This window comes from Excalfactoria chinensis, chromosome 1 (assembly GCF_039878825.1).
Source record: "Excalfactoria chinensis isolate bCotChi1 chromosome 1, bCotChi1.hap2, whole genome shotgun sequence".
In the NCBI taxonomy this organism is placed as follows: Eukaryota; Metazoa; Chordata; class Aves; order Galliformes; family Phasianidae; genus Excalfactoria; species Excalfactoria chinensis.
In genome coordinates, this window is record NC_092825.1 from 82,369,894 (window position 1) to 82,392,916 (window position 23,023).

Consider the following 23,023-nt stretch of genomic DNA (forward strand, 5'->3'; position numbering starts at 1 on the left):
TCATCTATTAAAGTCAGAGATTTCACATGCATGGCCCCTCATTACTATTTTTATTGCAATTCAGTGATTTGACACACTTCTACCTGGTTGCTGACTAAAAGTCGCAGTGTGCTATCCTGTAACATTTAGCCATCGTCTCAAAGCATTGTGTCATGTCCAGAATCTCATGGGGAATTCAGACATAATTTTATTACCAATTTCTTAATGAAAGCAGAACATCCTACTGAAGCTAATCTGTTCTGTTGACACAACAAGCTTCAAAACTCCTGGCTTACTCCTTCCTAATCAGAAGCCTAATCAAATTTTACTTGTTAATATGATCTGATTATTAACCTGCTCAGGAAGAAATTATCTCTTTTCAGCTTTTCACGTCAGGAACCTCCTGTGCTCACTACATACATCCAGGCACTGGCAAATGGTGACACAGACTTCCCACCTTGTTATTGGCTGGGATGTGGTTCCATCACCTCTCAAATAATGAGTGAAACCATCTGTGAGTAAGCAAAGCCTTGCAAACAGTACAATGGAGGTCAGGCCAGGGTGCTGCTTTGCAGGCTGTGCTCCTTGCTCTCAGCCCGCTGGCTGATGGTGCTCCTTCCAACACATGTCAGACAAAGGCATTTGTGGATTTCAGCTTCTACTCCAGCTCCCTGCCCAGAGAGACAAGAGGTTATTGCTGCTTTCTCTGCGCTGGCAGCTGTTACTTAACTGCCTTCCTGCACTGAAGTGTTGATAAAGTTGAGGTGTTCAAGAGTGAGCAGCTTCTTGCCTTGCATGGCAATGTGAGAAGATCCTGCTACTTTGTGCTGTAGCATCTGCTGCCGGGGGGTCAGGGTCAAAGAGGGAGTCCCATTACAAGATCCTCTGAAAAGAAGGTGGGATGGAGTGTTACACAGCCCCAGCATGAGGTGGGTTGGCATGGAGGGGTGCAAACAACACCAAAAAAAAAAAAAACAAAGGAGGGGAAAATGCATTCCAAGGAAAGAAGGGGAGGAAAGCTGTGGGAGTGGGGAACAGAGATCTGAAAGGACAGCCGTAACAAGCAAAGAGGTGGGGAAAAAAATGGGACAGGGAAAAGGTGTGAGCAAATACTGGTAAGGAAGCACTACTGAGAAAAGGACAGATGAGGAACAACAGAGGCAGGACAAAAATGATGGGTTACCTGGAGAGTACAGGCGATGAACTTCCTCAACATTGTCTTGTTTTACACAGCCACTTTCCAAAAGTATTCCACATTGAAAACACAAACCAGATTCATATGTGCAAAGAAGCATTAGATTAAAAAGAGAAAGGAGAGAGAAAAGTGGAACAGAGAAAAAAAAGGAAATGCCTGGTGAACTGTACCTTGTGATCCCAGTTTCCACTGTTTGGCATCCAGGATGAACGTGGAGACTCTGAACACTCGCACTAAGTCAGTGCTCCTGCTTGGAGACTGAGGGAGGGGAGGCTTCAAACCTTTCTGATAAACGTGTGCTTCTTCAGAGCACAATCCCTCAAAAAGAGGGAGCGGTGATGAGAGTGAAATAAATGATAACAGTCCCTACACCACACAGTGACAAATATAAGCTTCTAACTCAAATTACTTGATTTGAATGAGTAAACAAATCCGTCTGATGATAGATGGATGTCACCACGGACAGCTTGGGGAACAAAGTATTAGAAAATCATTCTAATTACTGTGAACCTTAGTAGATTTAAAGCATTCAGGGGTCATCTATCAGAATTAAAGCATGCTGTGATTAGAGAACCGCATTAGGACAGGATACATTTTACATTACAAGAGAGCTTCCCAAAATTAAAAACAACATACAGGGAAAAATGTCATTCCTTTGAGCTTTTGCTGAAATCTAAGACAACTTGTAATTAATATGCATGCACGATGACTTGCAGCTTGGTGGGTAATATCATTGTTATGTGCCTTTTAAAACTTGGTAATTTTAATGCCATTTTTTATTAATATGATTAATGCACGCTATTTTGTGTAGATGGGAAGGAACAGAAGCAAATCAAAGTTAGCTGTCTGCCTCATTTAGATTCAGATTGGTAGGAATGTGTCCCAAGATATCAAATGGAAAGGGGAAGAAAAAAAATAGACGACTCAGAGAAATTGAACCATTACTTACAGAGGAGGGTTAGAAGTTGTCATTCATGTAAGGGAACCTGTTCAACCATACTTCGGGGCATAATCATACCCTCTGCAGAATGCCAAGATAATGGATAAGAATTTCAAAGGAATTTTAATAAAGGACAATACTGTGAAGGCTGTAAATGAGTTTTAGATTGACAAACACCCTCGAATAGCGAGCTGGAAAATTAGAGAGGCAGCTTAATCCACACTGCCTTGATTTAGGCTCATCACACTCACACTGAAATGTCCACTGAAATGTGGGGCCACCATTTATGAGAAATGAACCTTTTTTTCTATAATTTGAGACTCTATTCCAAATGAGCAGGTGCTGCTGCAGCTCAAACACAAGGCAAAAGGAGACAAAACTGCTTGGCAAGTCTCAAAGTCAAGCCTATGCTATCTCAGGTTAAAAAGTAGGACAACTTAAATTCACTCAGCAGCACTGCTCCAAGCCAGTTCTCCCACAGCTGTGTTCTCTCACAAGGCCCCACAGCCCCTCTTCCCTCTGCCACCCGCAATGCTGCAGGAATGGAGCAGGTGGTCTGTGCATGCAAGTGATCCTGCAGGAAGTCCCACTTGTCTTATGTTTGCTATACATTTAAAGAACTCCTATGGAGTTTAAATGCTCCTATGTTTTCTTTGTTTTTTTGGACTATGCCATGAAGCTCCTTCAGAGAAGGACAGAAGCCCCTTGTCCCTTGCAGGAGGTAGGCTTCTGGGAAGAGTTTTGGTTGGACAAAAACTCTTTGGTTGAGGGGAGAAAATGCTATCCGTGCATTCAATCAATTCTGAATGCTTCATAGGAGGGTCTCCACAGAGAGAAAGCAGGAAGAGTAGAATGAAACCAATGCTGAAGTAAGAATCCACTTGAGTGCAGTGAGCACCCTGATTCTGTACTGGTGCTGAATCCAACTGAGCTAAAATAGTCCAGGTCTGGAAAGTGTGATTTATAACCAGGAATCAGTTTCTGGACAACTGCTTTTTTTGGTTGTTGTTTCTTCTTTTATTGACAGAAACAACAAGCAGGAAGACTCTCCTACTTTACTTTCCCCCTTCCCCTGCCTCCTACTGTTGCATTTTTTGTCCAATCTCCACGCTAAAAATCTTCCCTCTGGCTAATTTTCTTTTTTCCTGATAAAAAGTGAAGGGAAAAGAATCGGTCTGCCACCAAAAGCTTTTTTTTTCCTTTTTTTTTTTTGGCATGTCATTACTTTTACTTCAAAGTGTCTCAATGGCCTATAAATGCTTCCCATCAGATTTATATATTTGCCATAACATTACCCTTTATTACCTGTGCTACCACAATTCTCTCTCTCCTTTCCATCTTTGATCTTGCTTTAATTGAACACTGCTTTCCACAGTAAGTTTTTAGTCTTGTGGCCACATATTTGGGCAGTGATGTGACTCGTCTTCCTTAAGCAAATGATTGGCACAGGTAACTAGACAAAAGAAGGAGCAATGTGTCCATGTTCTTGCTTGATGGAGACAGAAGAAAAGATCCCAATTACTGAGGGTGCAGATAATGCAAACACTGTGTTGTCAGGAGTAACAGTGCGCAGGGTGCACACAGCACCTTCTGCAGCAGACAGAAACCAAAGCAGCTGCAAAGTCAATCTTCCATCAAAGCACATTCAAAGCAAATTTCCATGGCAGGGCCATAACTCCGACCCCCTGCAGCCAAACAACGCATGAGATTGTTTTAAAAAATGAATTTAAATAGTGCAGATGTCCCAGGAAAGAGGAAGCATACAATTAAACAGAATTTTCAAGTAACAGTAACCAGTTGGAATCCTCCCCCGTTGAGCAACAACCGAGTTGTTAAAAGGTGTATCATTTCAAAGCATTCAAACACGCTGCACTTCACTATGAGACTTAAGATTTGCCAAGAACTGATGAAAAGAATACAGAAGAAAAACAAAACAAAAACACCTGCGTTTACTTTTCCAGCCAAAAAAATTGGTCCCTTTTCCTTATAATTTCTCTGCACTATTGCAACCTTCAAGCTCTTACACATACGAATAGTACAGCGGGCTCCTGTTGAAACTCAAACTACTTGTTGTTAACACGGTTGCTGTGGAGAAAATCAGTAAGTCAAGCAGACGAGTTTCTGTCATTTGTATTCTCTGACCACTTCAAGAAAACAGCAGGCACTTCAGCTTTTCTGGCTGTTGTGCTTTATTGCAAGCCCCAGAACATGCTAATGTCTGCATTCCCATTATAAATAACTCAATAAAAATCACTTCTAACAGCAAGGGGCCAAGATCACCAGCTTAAACCTGCTCTCAGAGATGCGACAACACAGTGCCCAACTACCCATTCTTCTAGAACTCAGACTGATGTCAGGAAAGATTTGGCTAAGCACAGAGTCTGATGCATGGAATTACATGGGAATTCTCGCTCAGTTAGCAACTGCACTTTCCTCAATTTTGTAACTTCCCTTCAAGGAAAAGGGAAATGTGACATCTTTAAACTGAGAGAAGAAGTCATACTGGTGGTGCCTCACTCAGCACCTTCATTTGGAGTAATCACAGAAGCTGCCCAATTCATTGTAGTCATGCAGTCCTACACACTCCCAGCAGCAATTCTGCTGCTCACATCTTGCTACAAACAAGCCTTCTTCCCAGGACTCCCCTAGGAGTCTGTCTAACCTAATCTGGGACATCCCACATGTTCACAAGCTGAGATCAAGACATTCTGCCAATAGAGCTATCATTCAGCATCAAGGACACTGAAGAGATGTCTGTATGCATCCATAGTGCTGTCAAGTATGAATCCAGCCACCAAAAGCTAATAATAATAATAATAATAATAATAATAATAAAAAGATATAAAGCACCGACACTTTTAAAAGCCTAAACTACTCAATACTGCATACATATTTGACCATCCAGACCAGAAATGACTGCACTTAGAGCAACACTACATGGCTGGCAAGGCAGTTAAGGAAGTCAGGTACTTCAGCTTCCCTTGCCTGCAGAAACAACTGAGGCACAGGCAGAGAACAGCTTCTAAAGACAAGATAACCATGTGCTGTGCAAGGAAGAAGGGGAAATAAAGAAGCAGAGCATCACTGCAGCCGAACTTTCCTAGACAATGAAAACTTCATCAGAGGAGGAAGATCACAGTGTGACATGCCAGGATCTTGAAGAAATTGGCACGAGATCTCATCAAGCTGTGGTGCTTCAAGCAAGGAAACATAAGATTTCAAAATGTACTGAAGAGAGTCCGAACAACACAGGAATAGTTTCCTAAAGAGCAAAGAAAGGGATGAAGGAAGCTTATAAAATGCATAAGGTGAACCATGAAAAAAAACACAAGGCATGAGAATTAAAAAAATGAGGGAGCAGAAGGACAGAGATTCAAGAGTTTAATTCAGAAACGTGCATGTGCTACTGCTGAGCAAAGAGAAATTGAAGATACTAAGAAATATCCTGAAAAGAAGAATTTTCCCACAGCCATATTTCAAGTGCCTGCAAAATAAATCTAGTTGTATTCCGCAAATATCTGTAAATGAACCTCAGCATGTAATTCCCGCAGTACCTTTCCAAAGTTGTTGATATACAGAGAACAGCTCCCTTAGAGCTATTAACTTGATGGTTCATATCTGTTTTCTCAACTTTGGTCTTGTCTTCTGCCTGGTTTATCCTCAGGTAGGATATTAATATGTCTCTGTCTTACACCAGAGATAAAATTATTGGTGAAGGACCTGGCCTTTTACTCTGCAGTCTCTGTTTGTGCAGTACCAAGTTCGATGGGGATTTGTCTCACCACTGTAACAACATCATTTGTCCTCAATCAGGAAAACAGCAGGAATGCTAGCAACATATTTTTCATTTCTGTGTTTTCTGTTACCCCTCCAAAATGACGAACAAAAAGCAACCTAAAAATACCACTTTGAAGTGTCAGCATCCTGACAGTTTCTTCCTCACGGAGCTCCAAGTTTTCTAGGGGAAAAAAACAACCAGATTCTGAGGCAGTAGCATTTTCTCCGAAGAGACATAAGAGTGTAATAAGAAGTAAAAAATTTGTTCTAATACAGCAGGAAAAAAGATAATCGAAATGAGCGCACAGAATAATTAGAGCATAAATTCCTTCTAATGGCTTTAGCCCAGATCATCACCTTCTAATTGCCTTTCATTTCAAGTCATGAGGTCTTTGGCACGCATAACTGAATTCTACCGATCTGACTGTGAAATCAATAGAAGTGAGGGACAGTTATGCCTTCACGGATGTGCTTCGACAGACGCCTGAGAAGCAGAACTTATATCGAGAGCTGGAATCCTATGTGCTTTAACAAGGTATGTTAAAAAGAACACCTGAGCTCCCTTAACCACACTGTAGATTTGTTGGGATCTTCTTTTACATGAAACTTTCCACCCTTCTATGTACTATGTGGAGGAAAGGAAAAGAACCTCTCAGAGAAAGAGTGAGAATCACTGAGAAGGAAAGGAGATGACCTGTGGATACCCACTTGATGAGAAACCCCATCCACTGGCTCAACATGAAGTTTGTATTCCCAGCACAAGGAGGCAAATGCCCTTCTTTTCACCTGCCCTTTGAACTGATTTTGTGAACTCCTCTTAATCCACAATGGTTTGACTCTTCCTTTAAACTAAACTCATCAAATTTTGTCAATCAAAATGATCCAAAACTACCAATGAGAAAGCTTAGACAAAATGAATCCTTAATGCTCTCTTCCATAGTTCCTAGTCAGGGCATAGCACCCCCTTTGATCACAATACTATTTTAGGAAGGTCACATTTCTTATTCTCTAGAATGGACAAAATGAGGGGCTTTCAGCCTTCAGTAGGTTGTCTTCATGTACAAAGCCAACCTCCACTTTTATAAGTATAAATAAATGAGTTACACTTATGATGTGTATTTAAATTCCAATCATCATGCAGTAACACTACAACTACGCTTCTCCCAGAGAGAATTTCTCTCTAAACTCAATCCTGCCCTGTCAGGTTAATTGAGTGAGGTTCATCTGAGTAAGGCCCGATTCACTGGCTCACACAAAACAAATCACAAGAACTTTTCCCTTATTTCTTATTCTCTAGTTCAAAAAAACCTGACCATCTTTGCCATTTCAAATTAGCTGACATGCAGGCCAGAGATCAGGCAAGCATTTCTGAACCTGTGGGCTGTTTATTTTCTCCTTCTCTCACTACATTCTATTCACTGGACACGTAAATGCCCAATTTATTCGTTAAATTTCTCACACAAATGCAAAATAAGAGTTCTCCTTTAGACATTTGTAAACTAGCCTATTGGCCTGGTTCACAATTTTCTGCACTCAGTTGGAACACATATAAAGTGTACTTTTTGAGTGATAAAACTCACACAGGCTTTACTAGTATCAGAGCAAATAGTCTGTCTCCTACAGTTTAGAGGGACTGAAAACTATAGACAAATATAGAACTAGAAAGAGGGCATCTTCAGCCTCACTTTCTCTCCCCTTCCGCCTTCTACACACTGGAACATCTGCTGAAGGCACCATTACAGTATATCTCTGGGGTTAAATGCTTTTAAAAAATGATAGTAAAAGCAGCTACTGATTTTAGGCACACAGATAAACTTAAATGCTCCAAAAGAGACATCATAAAACCCGCTGGATGATCATGAAGTTGCTTTTGAAACTGGAACACCTGAAATTGAGGTGTCTCAATTGCCCCACAGATTACTGCATTGGATTTGTGAAATAATAGCTTTCAGCATGTCTGCTGGCTGTATGAATTAATGCCAATGAGGAGTATAAACCAGAAACACAGTAGGACCTCTCTGTAGTTGGAAAATGATTTCTAACACAACACTGACAAGTGAAACACAGATTTTAATACTAAGAAAGAAATGTAACTTCCATTTCAAAGAACAGTCTGTTGCAATTTATGCACAGAGGAAGAATGAATGTGTAACTGGAGTGCAGACTGCTGGTACTCAGTACAGTCAAAAGCATTACTCTTAATATTGGGGGATTTATGACTGAGCAAGGCTTAAATTCATACTCCTGTAGCACTCAGTTCCAGTCCCAATTTAAATGCACTGTCTGTAACTTTCATATATATTATAAGCCTTCCAAAGAATTAAGGGAAGATTCTCTGCTGTAGCAAGGTCTGAACACTTTCTAGAATTAATATTTTGTCCAAAGTAGGCTTTGATACAAAACTGCTGAAAGACAAATTAGGTTTTCTTTACTTACTCATCCATTTGCAAGATGTGGTGAACAGCAGGAGGCCTTCTTCACTATCAAAATAAGTTTAATGGATATTCCCTCATTGTAGAAGATGTCGACTAAGTGTATTTTTCTTAGAATGTTGAGAAGAAACAAGCGACCCATTCTTTCTGTTGGAGACTTGCTGTTAATTTAAAGCAGCCTTAAATAAGATTATTAAGCCAAACTATCTACCATTTGTGTTTTAGCTAACTATATTATTTACATTTCCTTTTTAACTTCCCAGTGAAAGAATATTCATAGAATTACCCTTTTTGTTTCCTTTAAGAGTATTTACTTAATCTGCCTTCAGTTTCTTCCGTCTTATTAACCTCCATAATATCCCTCCTTCCCTTATTTCCTTTGATTAAAGTTTCTACCCTGTTGCCACTGTCTATTCACCAAGAGGTAGATAACAACATGCAACTGTTGAACAAGTACACAGAAGCTGGCATAATTTCAGCAACTATATAAGCAGTAGAATTCCTCTTAGTTGCTGATTAACAAAGGAGATTAAAAAATAGCTGGAGATGTGGCTCTTTCAAAACCATTGTTCAAAATGCATACTGAAAAATGAGGAAGAGAGGAAAAAAACAGTATGCGCATCTTCTTTCCTTTAAGGGCATGTGCAATAGCTTCCCAAAATTGAGAAATTATTGATAAAAGCCATTTCACACTAAGAACCACCTTCAAATACAATAAAAAATGATGCTTTTCCTGAAATCCCTTTTGTCCCACAAATACATGCTACTAACAAATCAGCCAACCAGTCTCCCCTCACACATTTCATACAGATATCTTGACAGACCTTAGTGTTGAAAGGGAGAGGACCAGGCACTGCCAAGAGGCATGGTTATTACTGTAATGAAGGAAGCTCAAATGCAGTGATGATACAGTGCAAATAATACAAGGTCCCATAAGAGCAGACCATTAAAAAACAAATTTCAGCTCAACCAACCAAGAAAATCAATCCACATAGCTCAACTGGTTTCTACATCAACAGAAACCTCTATGTAATAGCTGCTAGTCCACGCTGCTGTACTTATCTCTTCCAAAAAACTGCAAAAAAAAACAACCAAACCTTTGTTCTGTGCACTCATAATGCAGATTTGTGTCTTTCACAAGGCAAATTATATTATCTTCTAACTAAGCATGGGAATGACATGGATTTCAGGACAGGCTGAATGTTATGGTTTCCATATCACATTATGTTCACGGTACCACACGTGGATGCAGCAAGTTACATGACCATAAGAAGTCAAAAGCATACCTACATCTCTAAGAATGAAGCCAAAGGCAAATTTATTTTAGTCCCAGGTGATTACAGATTCCTATGGAATGTGGTTAAAAAGGAAACCAAGAGTCAGTCTGAAGGGTGACTGCCAGCCTGCAGTGGTGCCCTAGTCGGTTAGCATCTCACATCATAGAAACAAGGTACAGATACAATTAAGATTCTGCCTCCCCTAATAATCTCAGAGATCATTTAGTCAGCAACACCAGCACATCAGTGGAAAGGGTGCCAATGTCGGAAGACAAATCTGTTTAGTTCAAAGCCTGCTTTGTTTCCTTGTTAGAACTAAACTTCAAAACAGAGATCCTGGAAGGGCCTATAAAATATCATGCTAAACAACTAGAAAGACATGGTGCCCTGCGTACGGACTGAGCAGTTTGCCACACAGAATTTCAAAGTGCTATCAAAGACCACAATGAGTGAGGTGTCAGTAAACACACAGGTTAACAAGGGAGTTAAGTAAGGTGCAGGTTGCTATGAAATGATACATACAGGCACATACTGCCCTTTCCATATGACTACAACTGTACCCCAAACATAGTGAGTCAGTGCGCTCTGCGCACACTCTACAACTCAGAGATTCCCTCCTCCACTCACACTCTGACATACTGACTCATTTTAACGAGACAACTTGTTCTTTTCTGTTTGATCCAAACTGCTACCTGTCCTCTCACCTAATTCACTGCACACTTTCCCCCCCATCTCTTCCACTCCTCCTTCCGTGCTACTGTTCCCGCTACCTCTCCAAATAAACCAGGGTCCTGACACTACACCTTCACCACCTACTTGCTTGCTCAGCTCCTGCGTTCTTAACTTGGCTCACACTCTGCAGTTGTCTTGCCTCTGTTCACACTCTACGGGGTGAACAGTCTACTTTTGTATGAGACCTAATGCGAACGTTCCATTTTCTGTTACATTTTGGAAACTCTAATACTTACCCCTCAGGCAGCAGCAGCAGCAGCATGCAAAAACAGGAACCCTCTGTCTATCTGCAGTCATGTCACAAACACAGTTTCACCTAAAATGCTACAAACATATCATCATCACAATCACCCTACAGGCAAGGTTACCTGACAAATGAAGCATAAAGGTCTCTTGGGAGGGAACCAACAGAATCATCCAGATGTTGCATTTTTGTCTTTTCTGTGGCAGAATTGTCAAGCTACATGATTATCATTTCATTCAACCGTTTGACTTCCAAGTCTTTTATCCCAACCAGTGATGGTAATTAGTCACCTTAACCTGAAAGTGACTTCCCAACTTCACTGACACATTCTACACTATTCTTTTTTTTTTTTTTTTTTTTTTTTTTTTTTTTTTGCTGCTTCAATTTACACCTTTTTCAACTCCAGAAGTAACCAAATGCAATTCTTATTATAACCATTATAAGCTATAAACCTCGTGTGCTATAAATGTCTCAGCTCCCATTTTGGGACACAAGTCATCTCAAACACAAGGACTGTTATTAGGAGAGGATGTCTTTATTGTTTATTTTCTTTTGTTTTCCCCACATTTCAGAAACATAATGGGGATCCGATGCAATAAGCAGTGTATTTTACCTCCTTCACTGGCAAACTTATAACCTAAACTCATCATGAAACACAAGAGCATATTTTCAGGCTGAGAAGAAAGCAGGAAAAAATTCTGATGATGAGAAAACAGGCTTTCTTATAGAAAAGTGAAATGGTTTTGGATAACTGTGTTCAAAGAAATCTGTATAATGACTGAGACTGACAAGATTAGCAAAATGGTTACAAGAAGAAAACATAGATGTATAAAAATTCACACATGGCTGCAAGCTGAGATGGGCAACTGCTAAGGATCATAAAGATGGATGCTGTGGTGTTCAGTGTCATTGTAAAGAGAATTGTGGTGGGAGAAGAAGAAAACAAGTCTTAAAGGGAGCAGATGAGGAGGCAAAGAAGTGGCCCAGTGAGTGTGCATGCCTGTGTGTGTCTGTAAAAGGTAGGTCTGAACTTGGCCCAAGCTTCACCAAATCAGCAGGCACATATACGTATCTTTCAAAAAACAAGCTGGTGAACTTTAAGTGCTTCCACTTAAATCCTTACAAAATTTTTGGCTGCTCTGCTCGTATCAGAAAACATGCTGAGAAGTGTTACTTCACATTTCCCCCCGCTGCTAAGACCCTGGCATTCCATTTCAAAATGACATCATTCATAGCACTTAATGGAGAAGGACACAGGAACTGATCTTCCCAGGCACACCTTCATTTGCATGAGACAGACTAGAGGTTCAAAACAACTAGACCTCATATGCCACCAGGACAGAGATACTGGGACTGCTAGGACAGAAGTATCTTCTATGTAGTTATCTGCTCCTTTCCCATCTTGCAAGCTATCAGGCCAGATATTGCAATAAAGCCAACATTTTTTCCCCAACAAACATTAATGCAGTTAGGCATATATTCTGATACTAAAGTAACACACAGTGTTTTAAAATCAATTTATAATTTGGCTGATGAAGACTTATAGTAACTGATAAGTTGATGCAGATAGCTTTGCCCAGAATTAAATGACTGGATTTATCAAAAACAATTTATCAAAACATTAGAGCACTTCCAACATGAGTTGGAAGGGAACTTTTAAGGATCACCCAGTCCAGCTCCTCCGCAATGAACAGGGTCACCAACAGCTAGATCAGGTTGCTCAGAACTCAATCCATTCCAACCTTTAATGTCTCCAGAACCTCCACCACCTCTCTGGACAACCTGTTCCAGCACTTTGCTACCCTTTATTGTAAACAAACAAACACTTTTTTTCTTATATCTGATCTAAATCTCCCCTGTTTTAGAATGAAACAATTTCTCCTTGTCCTATCACAACAAGTCTCTCTGGAGCCTTCTCTTACCCAAGCTGAACAGTCCCAGTTTTCTCTGACTGTCATCATAAGGGAGGTTTTCAATCTCTTGAATAATTTTTGTGGACTTCTTCTGGACCTGGTCCAACATGTCCATATCAAGGAGATGGGGCCAATTTCATTTCAAAGGTGTCCAGAGGCAGAAGAAGGGACAGTGGATGTAAAACGGAACACAGAAAGCTCCACAGAAACATGAGGAGAAAACTGCCCAGAGAGGTTGAGGAGTCTCCTTCTCTGGACACTTTCCTGTTTAATCTACCCTAGGGAACTTGCTTCAGTATGGGAATAGACTTGATCTCCAGAGGTCCCTTCCAACCCCTATGACTCTGTGACTGGTAGGGCAGCCAGCTGCTAATACATGACAGAACAAAGGGACAGGCAACTTTCACATCAGGAGAGAAGAAAAAAATAGGTGGCTATGTAACTAGGTAAGAGAATATCAATTACCTTCCCTACTCAGTAACACATCTAGTGATCCATATAATGGACAAGAATTTAACATGGATAGAAGAAAGTAGCATGAAAATCTTATAATTGAAGGTCTAATCCTACCTTCAGGAAGTGTTGGGCTTTAAATAATAATAGCTGTATTATCACGCATAGTAGAATGGAGCAAGATATTCTAAACTTTTTCAGAAGGCTGGAATACACTAACAGGAAAAAAAATGTTTTACAATCCTTAAACATTTTTTACGTTAAGAATGTAATAGTTCAGAATGTACAAAATGTTAATGCAATATCAGTGCAAGTCTGTTGTCATTTTCATCACACACAATATCTTGTACGCTTAGACTGCATGTTATTCACTTTTGATGATCATTAAGCAGAAGTGGGAGCAACTTTTTATGTGATCTAATAGTGATAGGACAAGGGAGAACGTTTTTATGATTCTATGATTATCTTTCCACTTTAGAACTATTGCATACACATTCTTAAGTTGTAGTTCATTTTTACAACTGAAATTTATAAGTGAAGGGGAGGATGCAAAGCAAATGTCTAAATGCAGTAATACACCTTATTTTAGAGTGATGCCTCCTTTTTATGGCTTACAAGCCAATGGCTTGTAAGATCCCCACACAGAGTAGTTTATGTTTCTAAACCAGCATATGAAAAGCATTAATGCTCAACAACAGAAAGACACATTCTCGAAAAATCACGGAGCAACCCAACATTCTGTTAACATTAATTTTATAAAATACCTTACAAGAACAGATAAAGAACTTGAGCTTACATAGTAACCAAAATTAAAAAAGAATGTAGAATAAAATATAAATTAATTGAACACATCACTAAGTTTGCCACATGTTAGACAAGTTTATAAAAGGCATTTTCAGATAAAATAGTTATTTGGAAGAAAAACCTTGAAAATGGAAACTAACAAAGTCCTTTTTCAAGAAATCATTCCTATATACACTAAATTCCAGGTCAGCAGGCAGTAACTGAATCTGCTTAGAATACACTATTCGTATCTGCTTCGAAATTTGTCAAGCTTTAAGACACAAATTTAAATGCTTTCAGGTCAGAGTGATCAGTGCAAAGTAAAGCTTCAAGCTAAAAACATGACAAATAAAACAGAAGAAACGATCCTGGTACAAAACTTCCTAAATTCACATTATGAAAAAAAAATCTGTGCCAGATGAACTCTTCGGATACTGAGTGTTAATTCAGCCAATTTGCTTGAAATGCAGTAACTTCACAAGAAGGAGATAAAAGGTGAGGCCTTACAGACATCAGAATGGCGGTCTAAAGCCTTCAATTACATTTATTTGGAAGAGATATTCCTGTAGCCTTAATCATTATAGCACACATTTCTAAACTTCGCCAACTTTGTTCATTCAAGCAGTCTCGCTACTCAGGTTTGTTTAAAGCTATATACGTGCGTAACACTACCAGACTTGAACCCTTAAGTCTTTAAAAAGGTAAAATTGTTTACATAATTACACTGTTGTCAGATTAGTTAAGCCTATTAATTTCTGCAGGGTAAACATCAGAACTCTAGCAAAACAATTTCACTGTCTGACTTGATTGCCAACCAAAACAGTTTTGAAACAGTCTCCACATTCAACAACTTAGAACCATTAATGGCACGCTCATTCAAAGATTAAAGGAACCTTAAAAACCTTAATTCATCAGGCAGTAATACCAGCCAGGGTGTCATCTGTACAAAGATGCTGCACAAAAAATGAGAAGAATAGAGAGCTCTGCTTTACAATCTATAGACTCTTCTCTCATCCTTTTAAAGCTTTCTTTTGCTCATTGCCATCACTGCCAAACTGGCAGTTATGCTGGAACTGAACACGTAATTTCAGTTAAAAAAAGTACTGGTTTATGGGTTTTTGTTTGTTAATGACGTGAATTATTTTGAATTCATAGTTAGCAAAAATGCTACAGTGATGCTGTAAACAAAAGAAATGAACAACAGGGCTCAAGACAGCATAAAGCTTTCCCCCAAAAGAGAGGAGAGAGAATTACTTGAATGAAAAGCTCAGAAGATAACTTCAAGCAAAACTTGCCATAAGCTGCAGGCAATCAGGGAACATTTAAAAGAAGTTGTAAATGCACCTTTTCTGTAACATAAATTCAAACATTATTTACTTTATAGAGAAAAGACTCTCTTTCCTGCACTCTGATTCCCCTAATCATCTTTTACCATGGAAACAAAGCAGATTAACAATAGATACATAGTATGTTTTGTGACGCTGCATAATTTGTTTAGCAAGTTTTAAGAATAAGGTCTCCGATGAATCGATGGACTTGGAGGCATCACAGCAATTTCCTCTGGGTGTTCCCATTTATTTTGGATCCTGCAATACAGACATTTTCTGCATTTAAGATTTTAAAAAACCAATGTATTGGCTGCTGAGATCTGATCCTGTAAGTGGTACAGCTTCTATCACTTACTATGAGTGAAGGAGAAAACTGACAGCTGAAAGGAAACAATAAATATATGACTCAAATGCAGTTTAGTACACAGTGAAAATTGTCATATACCGGTCACATCCAAAAACATGGAAACTACTTTAGCTACCATACAGTTTTATCTTTTTGACAGTAATAGAGGAAGAGCAGGCTACCAATTTTCCTACAAAAACAGGAAAGCAGCAATTTTCAACTAGAAATATTTAGATTCTAAACTTTGAGTGAACTAGGAACACAGTTGTCACTTTCTCTTTTCTAATGTTAGAAAGATATTTAATTTAGCTTGCATCAATGGGGGCTTAAAAATAACACAAAGCCTGTAGTATCACTAGCCATCAAGAGCAAAGAAACAATTCCAGCTAAGTAGCCGGAAAGTGAATGAATTAATTTGGGCATTAGAAACACACTTTAGTGTAATAAACTGTACGGAGGAGACTATTAAAGAGGTTTCCAAAACATACTGCTACAGTAGCATTAGAAATCAACAGTGCACCAAGAATTTAAAGTTTCCAAGTTAATACAAACAAATTCCAAGCCACAATGGACCACAGGATAATCACTCCAAAATTATTTTTGCAGAAGCTTGTACTGGAATTTACCTGAATGCCATTAAATGTGATTCAAAATGATTCCTTCTTAGTCTGGCATGCCTCAGTATACATAGGTCATAGACAACAGGTATAATTAGTGTGTAATCAAAATGCAGTACTGTCATGTGCGTTTGGGCTTTCTTGAACATTTGCAATCAAATAATTTTTTAAAGAGCTTTTTACACGTCCGAACTCGGTGTCACTGCAAGAAGTGTTTTTTGTTTTGGTTTGTTTTTTTTTCCTGTTGGTTGGGATTTTTTTTTGTTCTTAACTGTAGAAGCTGAGAAGACCTTGAGGATTATATGTCATGGAATTAATGTTAAACAGAAAGCTGTCCAATATTGTTGTCAAAATACCTTTAAAAAGGCAGTTCATAGACATATCATATTTTACATTCAGATATTTCCTCTCTCGAAAGCAAAGGAATCTCATAAGAAAAAAAATAATCAGTAGTGAAGGCCACATACTTTTGCATTTGCTGAGTTGAAATGCAAAAGCAATTAAAGAATCTCATAAGAGAAAAAAAAAAAAAGCAAACAGAATTTGTAGAAAGTGATGATTTAGTTGACGGGGTGGTCAGCATGGAAACTGTTGGGAATGCTACAGCAGAACTGACCATAAGTACAAGGGGACATGAACGGGAACATAGTACAGGCATCAACTAGAAAACTGTAACATATCAACTTGTAAACAAGAAAAAGCATTTCACAGATTAAAAGTTCTAGGGAAGTAAACTTTAAATTATTTTGTCAGTTCAACCCTGATTTAAAAAAGTATGGCTAGCAAAAATACATAAGCCTCAGCATATTTATAAGTCTTGATCAGAGCAACCGTGAGCACGGCTGGAAACAGTCTCCTGCTAAAGATGAAAGAAAAAAATATTCTCTTCTCTTCCTTCTCTCATTCCCCAGTCCACACATGTATATGTAGAATTCACACGCTCCAGAAAATCTTCACACTGCTATAGATTGAGACGCGGGGAGACTGGTGGAGGAAAACAGACAAACTCTCTTAAAATACTGCGAGCCACGTCAACGTTATTCTGGGCAATTTCAAGTGCCCTCTTGACTTCTTCAAAGGAATAGCCTTCTCCCATGAGTTTTGCAATTTTTGCATCCACATTTTCTGTGGAACTGTCAGAATTGAATGCTTTCCTGTGGTGTATTTCTGGTGCAGTCCTCCGAGGAAGTGGTTTAGGGGGCCTGGCTGGTGCTTGTGAACCATCTGTTTCAAACAAATGAGATAGAAATCATTACAAAGTGGATTAAAAATTGTATTATACGTAGGTTGAGCTTCATGGAGCACTTTGCAAATTCTGAACAAACGTGAAGAGACACTTTAATTCACTGATATATCTCACTTTAAAATTTGGACAGAAGAATCCTCAGGAACACTTAGAATGGAAATAACATGGTAAAAATGTGCAAGTAACAATATAAATTATCCAAAGCTAGAAGGAAAAGAAAGCACGACAGAATAGTAAGGATGGCGCAAACAGTCAGTGACAACTTTAAAGGCCATCTACTCTCAACCTATAGTTCAAGTACTTTTTCTTAGTCTGTTTAAAAATAAAAAAACAAACTGATCCCTATTTTATTCAGGTTGCTCAGTTGCACTGAGAGGAATACAGCCAGACACGTGGTGTGAAGGAGAAAATTCCTTCACTTACATGCATACCAGTTTGCAAAAATACAAACAACTAGATTTCCAAAAGTAAAAAACAAACAAACAAAAAAACCCGAAAAGGTTCAGTTCAATTAATCTCAGTGGTGAGAACTAAACATGACTCTTCCTCAGTCATCCTTTGAAAATCTCTCTTCTTTTTTTCTTCACTCGTCTGCAGAAAGGTTACCTTCACAGTTAATGCTGGTGCTAAGAATCATGATGTACTGATGAAAAGAACTAATATTCAAACTTCCTAATCTTCTGAGAGTCAGAGCTTCGTGCTCAAGTAAACTTGGTGCTTTACTGAAACCTCTTCATCCTCACTGATACCACAATAAGAAGCTTAAATACAAGCAGGCAAAGTGCAGAGAAGACTTTCAAGAGCTAAGTATTTAAAATAAAATAAAGAAGTCTTTAATCCTTCAAAAAGGGTTTTGAAATGTTCCATCAACAGTGACTTTGATAGACAAATTAGAGGCATTTCTGACTGTGACACTTCCTGTTTACTTAGACTGACAGTAATGGCATTTTGCAGTGTTACGTGCCCCAGAGGGTTGGATTTTTTCCTTTTTACTGATGAAAGAATTTGATAATTCTTGTATTACTGTTACAATTTGCTACTTATCATGACACTTGTTAGAGATAACTGTAATTCAGCAGGGTGCATTAAGCATTTCAGACAGATGAAAATAGTTGTTTATTGTGCATCTATCCAAAGTGTATTTTTCTCTCCATTCTGTTTCCATGCATTCTGACGAGAGCATTCCCAGAAATTTAACTAAAGATCTTAATTCAAAGAAGATAAGCAAACAGTACCGTTAGTAAGGTGATTTTACTTACGTAAGAAATGGATGAGAGTAGTTTGATTAGAATTGAAATAAAAAGGCTGATGTTAATTTTGTTGCAATTGCATTGCCCATTTCCTGTGCACACAGTTATGACAACCTACAGGCAAGGATGGACTACTTATAATTGTTACGAAGTTTTATCTCTGAATCATCTTTGAAGATGTGAAGCATTACGTAAACACTAATCATTCCAACAAACACACCACAAGACAGATCCAAACCTGCTATGTGGGAGATCAATGAAACTCATTGGATCAAGAAGTCAGTTATAGTACAAAGGAGGTAGTTAATAACTAACCCTAAACCAAATCAGAAACAAGCTTAAAATACCTAATTTCATCTGTTCTAGAAAATGCAAGACTAACAGAAGAATATTCTTCATGTTTAAAATTACAATATATAATGTTAAAAAAAATTTCCTTTCCTTCACAAATATATAAAACTTCTGATATACAGAACATTTTGTCATGAACTTATTTATTTAGGATGCAAACATTTACTCCTGGGCACCTAATATGTAAGTCAGATCCTTCTCTGTGCACATGCATGCACTAAATGAGGTAATTTTTGCTCTAACCAGCCTATTACAAACTTGAAACTGAAATTATTTCTCATATAAAGCCTTCACTTTGCTGATGCTTCCTAAGAAACTTTTTAAAGTGATTGCACCATTTTGAAAGGTCACTTTTAATTCTGCCAGCAAATTTGCAATGTATGCATTTTATTCACACACTAATGATATCCCTCTATAGCACAGATACTTCAGCTCTTCTCTAACTGTATTTCCATTATGAGAAACATTTCTTTCAATATCTTCACATCCATATAAAATTTGAGCTGAAGCTGGGTATCACGTTGGATCCTGAGCTTACAGATACTAAGCCTAAGCTGCACATCCATCTGGACACTGAGATAGAGGTATTTAAGCAAGACTTCTCTTTCCAACCTCCCATCCTTTGATGTTTCAGCCACCATGGATGTCTAACTAAAAACTGAAACAGATTTCCTAATTGTATAATTCAATTAACAGTTTCCACTGCAAGAAGTCTCCCCCTACCACACTTCTGTAATGCAGCGTTAAGTTTAACCCTTTGGAAACTGACTAGTATAAAGGCTAAGACAGACTCTAGACATTCAATTTTAGACATTTAGACATTTTAGACATTTAGAAATTTAGACATTTTAGACATTCAATGTCTAAAAACCATGGAAAAAGTTGCAAGGTGTGAAGGCTCTGTAATACCGTGGGAGGAAAATATTTATAATGATGCCAGCTGTCTCTGTTCCTCTCTGCTGTGAAATGACCCTTGCTGCTTCTCCAGTATGTTCCATGGTCTTTCACCAACAGATGGAGAAGCACCAGGGAAACAGGCAAACAGAGAAGATGATGAGTGCCAAGGGCTTGCTGCATAAGGCCAAGGCCCTCTGTGCAGCTATGGCATGGTATGCACAGGAACAAAGCACATCAAGGACACATCTATGCTAAGGAATGGGCAGAACAGGAAGAAAATGAAAAAGGATTAACTGCATATATTGTTTCAGCAAGCTGTTAGGTGTGATCTTCATATTTTGCATTAGTATAACTAATGATTTTCATTGGGTTTCATGGAAATTCACCCTGAAATTATGTGTGACACACCTCCAATCACTCCCTGACTCCTAAATTTGAATATTTAATTGTAAAGGTATTTAAATTTGCATGCAAATGCTTTAATAAGGCCAGATGAGTGAACAGGCATATGCTATACTCAACTAGCCATTATATTCTTAACTAGCCATTTGAATCAATTTCTTACAGAATAGCTGAAGTCGTGTATACTAGAGGCCTAATTTTCTTTTACCTTTCCCATGCATAATTTGCTGTGCTTAGGTAAAATATCAATCAAAAAGAAAAGCAATCTCATTTGCTTTGCTTTTATTGTAATAATTTTAAAATGATGTATTTAAGATGTTAGAAAAATTATGCCTTTGGGATAGTTAGGTGCACAGCTGACAACTACCTCTCGTGTTCCATGCTAAATCTAAATACATGGCTCAATTAGAATGACATTGTCACTACATGTTAACGAGTCAGTTAAATATAAAGACAGCAAACTTACAGTCAAAATGAAGCACATAAGTCAAAGGACTCCCAGCACTACACTAGGGAGCCAGTGGCTAAATTATAATTAGATTTTAGAGTAAAGTACATTTCCTTTCCAGCTAGTTCAAAGAACCACCAAAGGGCTGAAATAAAGAACTTCCTAAGTGAATTGATTAAATCAGAATAAATATAAAATCTAAAGTTTTAAGCAGAGCTACAATTTTTACACTATATATATATTTTTTTTACATCATAGTGTAAGACGAATCAGTACACCTTGAAGTTCATCGGTTCCACTCTATGGAAGTACTATCACTCTAAAAAAAATCAAAATCTTTCAATTAAGAGTATGACATGATCTATCACATAGCCTTCATTTAATTGAAATTAAATTGAATATCTTGCTGTATGTCATACTGATTTAGAGTGGTATTTATAACAAAGGTCAATACGTTTAGATGTTTCAGAAGATGGCTATGGGAAAAATATATAGACAGAACAGTATGTGTTGAGTGACATCAAAAAGCTGCAAGAACTTAATTAGCAAGGATCTTGCAATAATTTAGGAAAATTAAAGATTGTTCCACGAAAGAAATGCAGGCAATAAACATTTTTAAAAGGTAATCATAGTTTGTATTATAATTATAAAACCCTCATTAATCAGGCTAATATCATAAGGCAAACAGACCCCCTCACAGGGTCAGATATGAAACTTGTATTATCAAATAAGCGTTTTTCTAACAATAGGAAAAAACAAGTAACTGTCATGTTAATAATAGTATCCATCCCAAAATGTTGCTGTTTTATTAAAGGCATCACACACATTCTCAGATTTGCTACTCACTGAAGATTCTATAACACTCTGTATGCCTAATCTCTAGTGAGGAAATAGGTATTCTTTCCTATTCCCCAGAAGAGTAGAACTACACATTTGTAAGAAAGAGATATGTAATTATCATTAAAAATTGTACATTTTTTCCACTTGTTACTGTTGCAATTAAGCACTCAAGACCATAAAGACTGAAAGACTGCAGATGTCCTTCCTCTTCTCCATGCATTAGAAAATAGTTTCAACATACAATTCACTCTATCTGGAGAATGAATATTGTTCAGTGGTTCAGATAATCACCTTCCCTCCCCCCCCCCCCCCCCCCCCCTTGCTCCATACACACAGATAAAGAAAATAAAATTTGTCTACAAAGTGGTGAAAGTACTTTGGAAAACAAGCAATACTGATATTATTTTAATATATTTAAGTTAATTTCAATATATATTCTGTTTATGTAGTATTTGTATTCTCTGGAAACATTTAGTACAATATTAATAGCAGAGGAATTGACTCCATCGTACCTATTTTGTAGCAAGATTGAATTTGAATTGGTTTTGCTTCTTGCAGATCCAATAAAAAGTATTTTAAAATTTTCTTAGAACCTCAGACAGACATACTAGCAAAAAAGATCAGAAATTAGTAATGCTGCAGAAAGTGAAACTACTTGTTTTGAAGAAGCAGTAAAACAAAGATGGAAGGGGCTTTTGGGCTCTAAATAACTTCTGATCTCCAGTGTACTCAAAGATAGCAGAAATATCCTTGATTTTCTCAAAAATAACCAGAAAACACCAGAAATCATATTAGCATTCTGCTTGGCATAAAGTGGTGCCATAATATCTATATAACCTCAAAGAAACAGGTAAGCATTTTTACTTATATACTGCAGACCTTTAATCTCTATGACCCAATGATGATTTTGTGCTTTTACAAAGCAATATTTCTGCTACCAGTTGTCTTATTTGATGTTATGAATTGAAGTTACATCTTTCATGAGGCTGTAACCTTATACAGAAATAGTTTTCTACCTTACCTGAAGAGGGAGGAAGCTGATCATAGTCTTGTGATGTTCTATTTGTTTTGACATTTTCTCCAGTTACTCTACGAACAGGCGGCAAGGGAACATGACCAGCTATTGGATCAAAATGAGGATCTGTAATAATAAAGCAATAGAGCGTCTTAGAAGAATTAGAACAAGTATTTGGTGATCAGGAAGGGCCGATACACAGAACCTTAGTCTTAAAAGAGTCTATTTAAAAGCCACAAATCTGGACAGAGGTGTTCCCCAAAGTGTGAGTGTATGCATCTATCCACCCAAAATAAATGCTTGCATAGCGGACACATATCTGTGTCTTCAGAATAACAGCACAGGAAAAAAAGGCAGTCTACCTTGCACTATTGTTTTTCCATTGACATTCATGATGCACCTTCCAATTACTCAGCCCTGACACTCAGAGGACTTTGGCTGGTAAAATATAGAAGTTGCAAGACCTGAAACAGCAAAATGAGAAGAAGTATTCCTGCTAGCTCAGTTGACACTTCAATGCTTTGCAGTCCACCAATACTGCAGGTCAGATTTACTTAC

The 23,023-nt window shown here is 38.1% G+C and overlaps 1 protein-coding gene across 3 annotated transcripts in view; it reads right to left on the bottom strand.

The window, feature by feature from the left end:
- Positions 1-13,680: 13,680 nt before the first annotated feature.
- The window catches only part of CBLB (Cbl proto-oncogene B), a 121,213-nt gene continuing 111,870 nt past the window's right edge, over positions 13,681-23,023 (bottom strand). For 2 of the 3 annotated variants that reach the window (XM_072356552.1, XM_072356568.1), the window contains exons 18-19: positions 22,472-22,591; positions 13,687-17,240 (exon numbers count right to left, since the gene is read on the bottom strand). In XM_072356552.1, coding sequence (XP_072212653.1) covers positions 16,978-17,240; positions 22,472-22,591 — 383 coding nt within the window. In that variant the 3' untranslated portion in view covers positions 13,687-16,977. Of the gene's footprint in view, positions 17,241-22,471; positions 22,592-23,023 lie in introns of all 3 variants that reach the window. The other variant, XM_072356560.1, reaches the window with a different exon arrangement.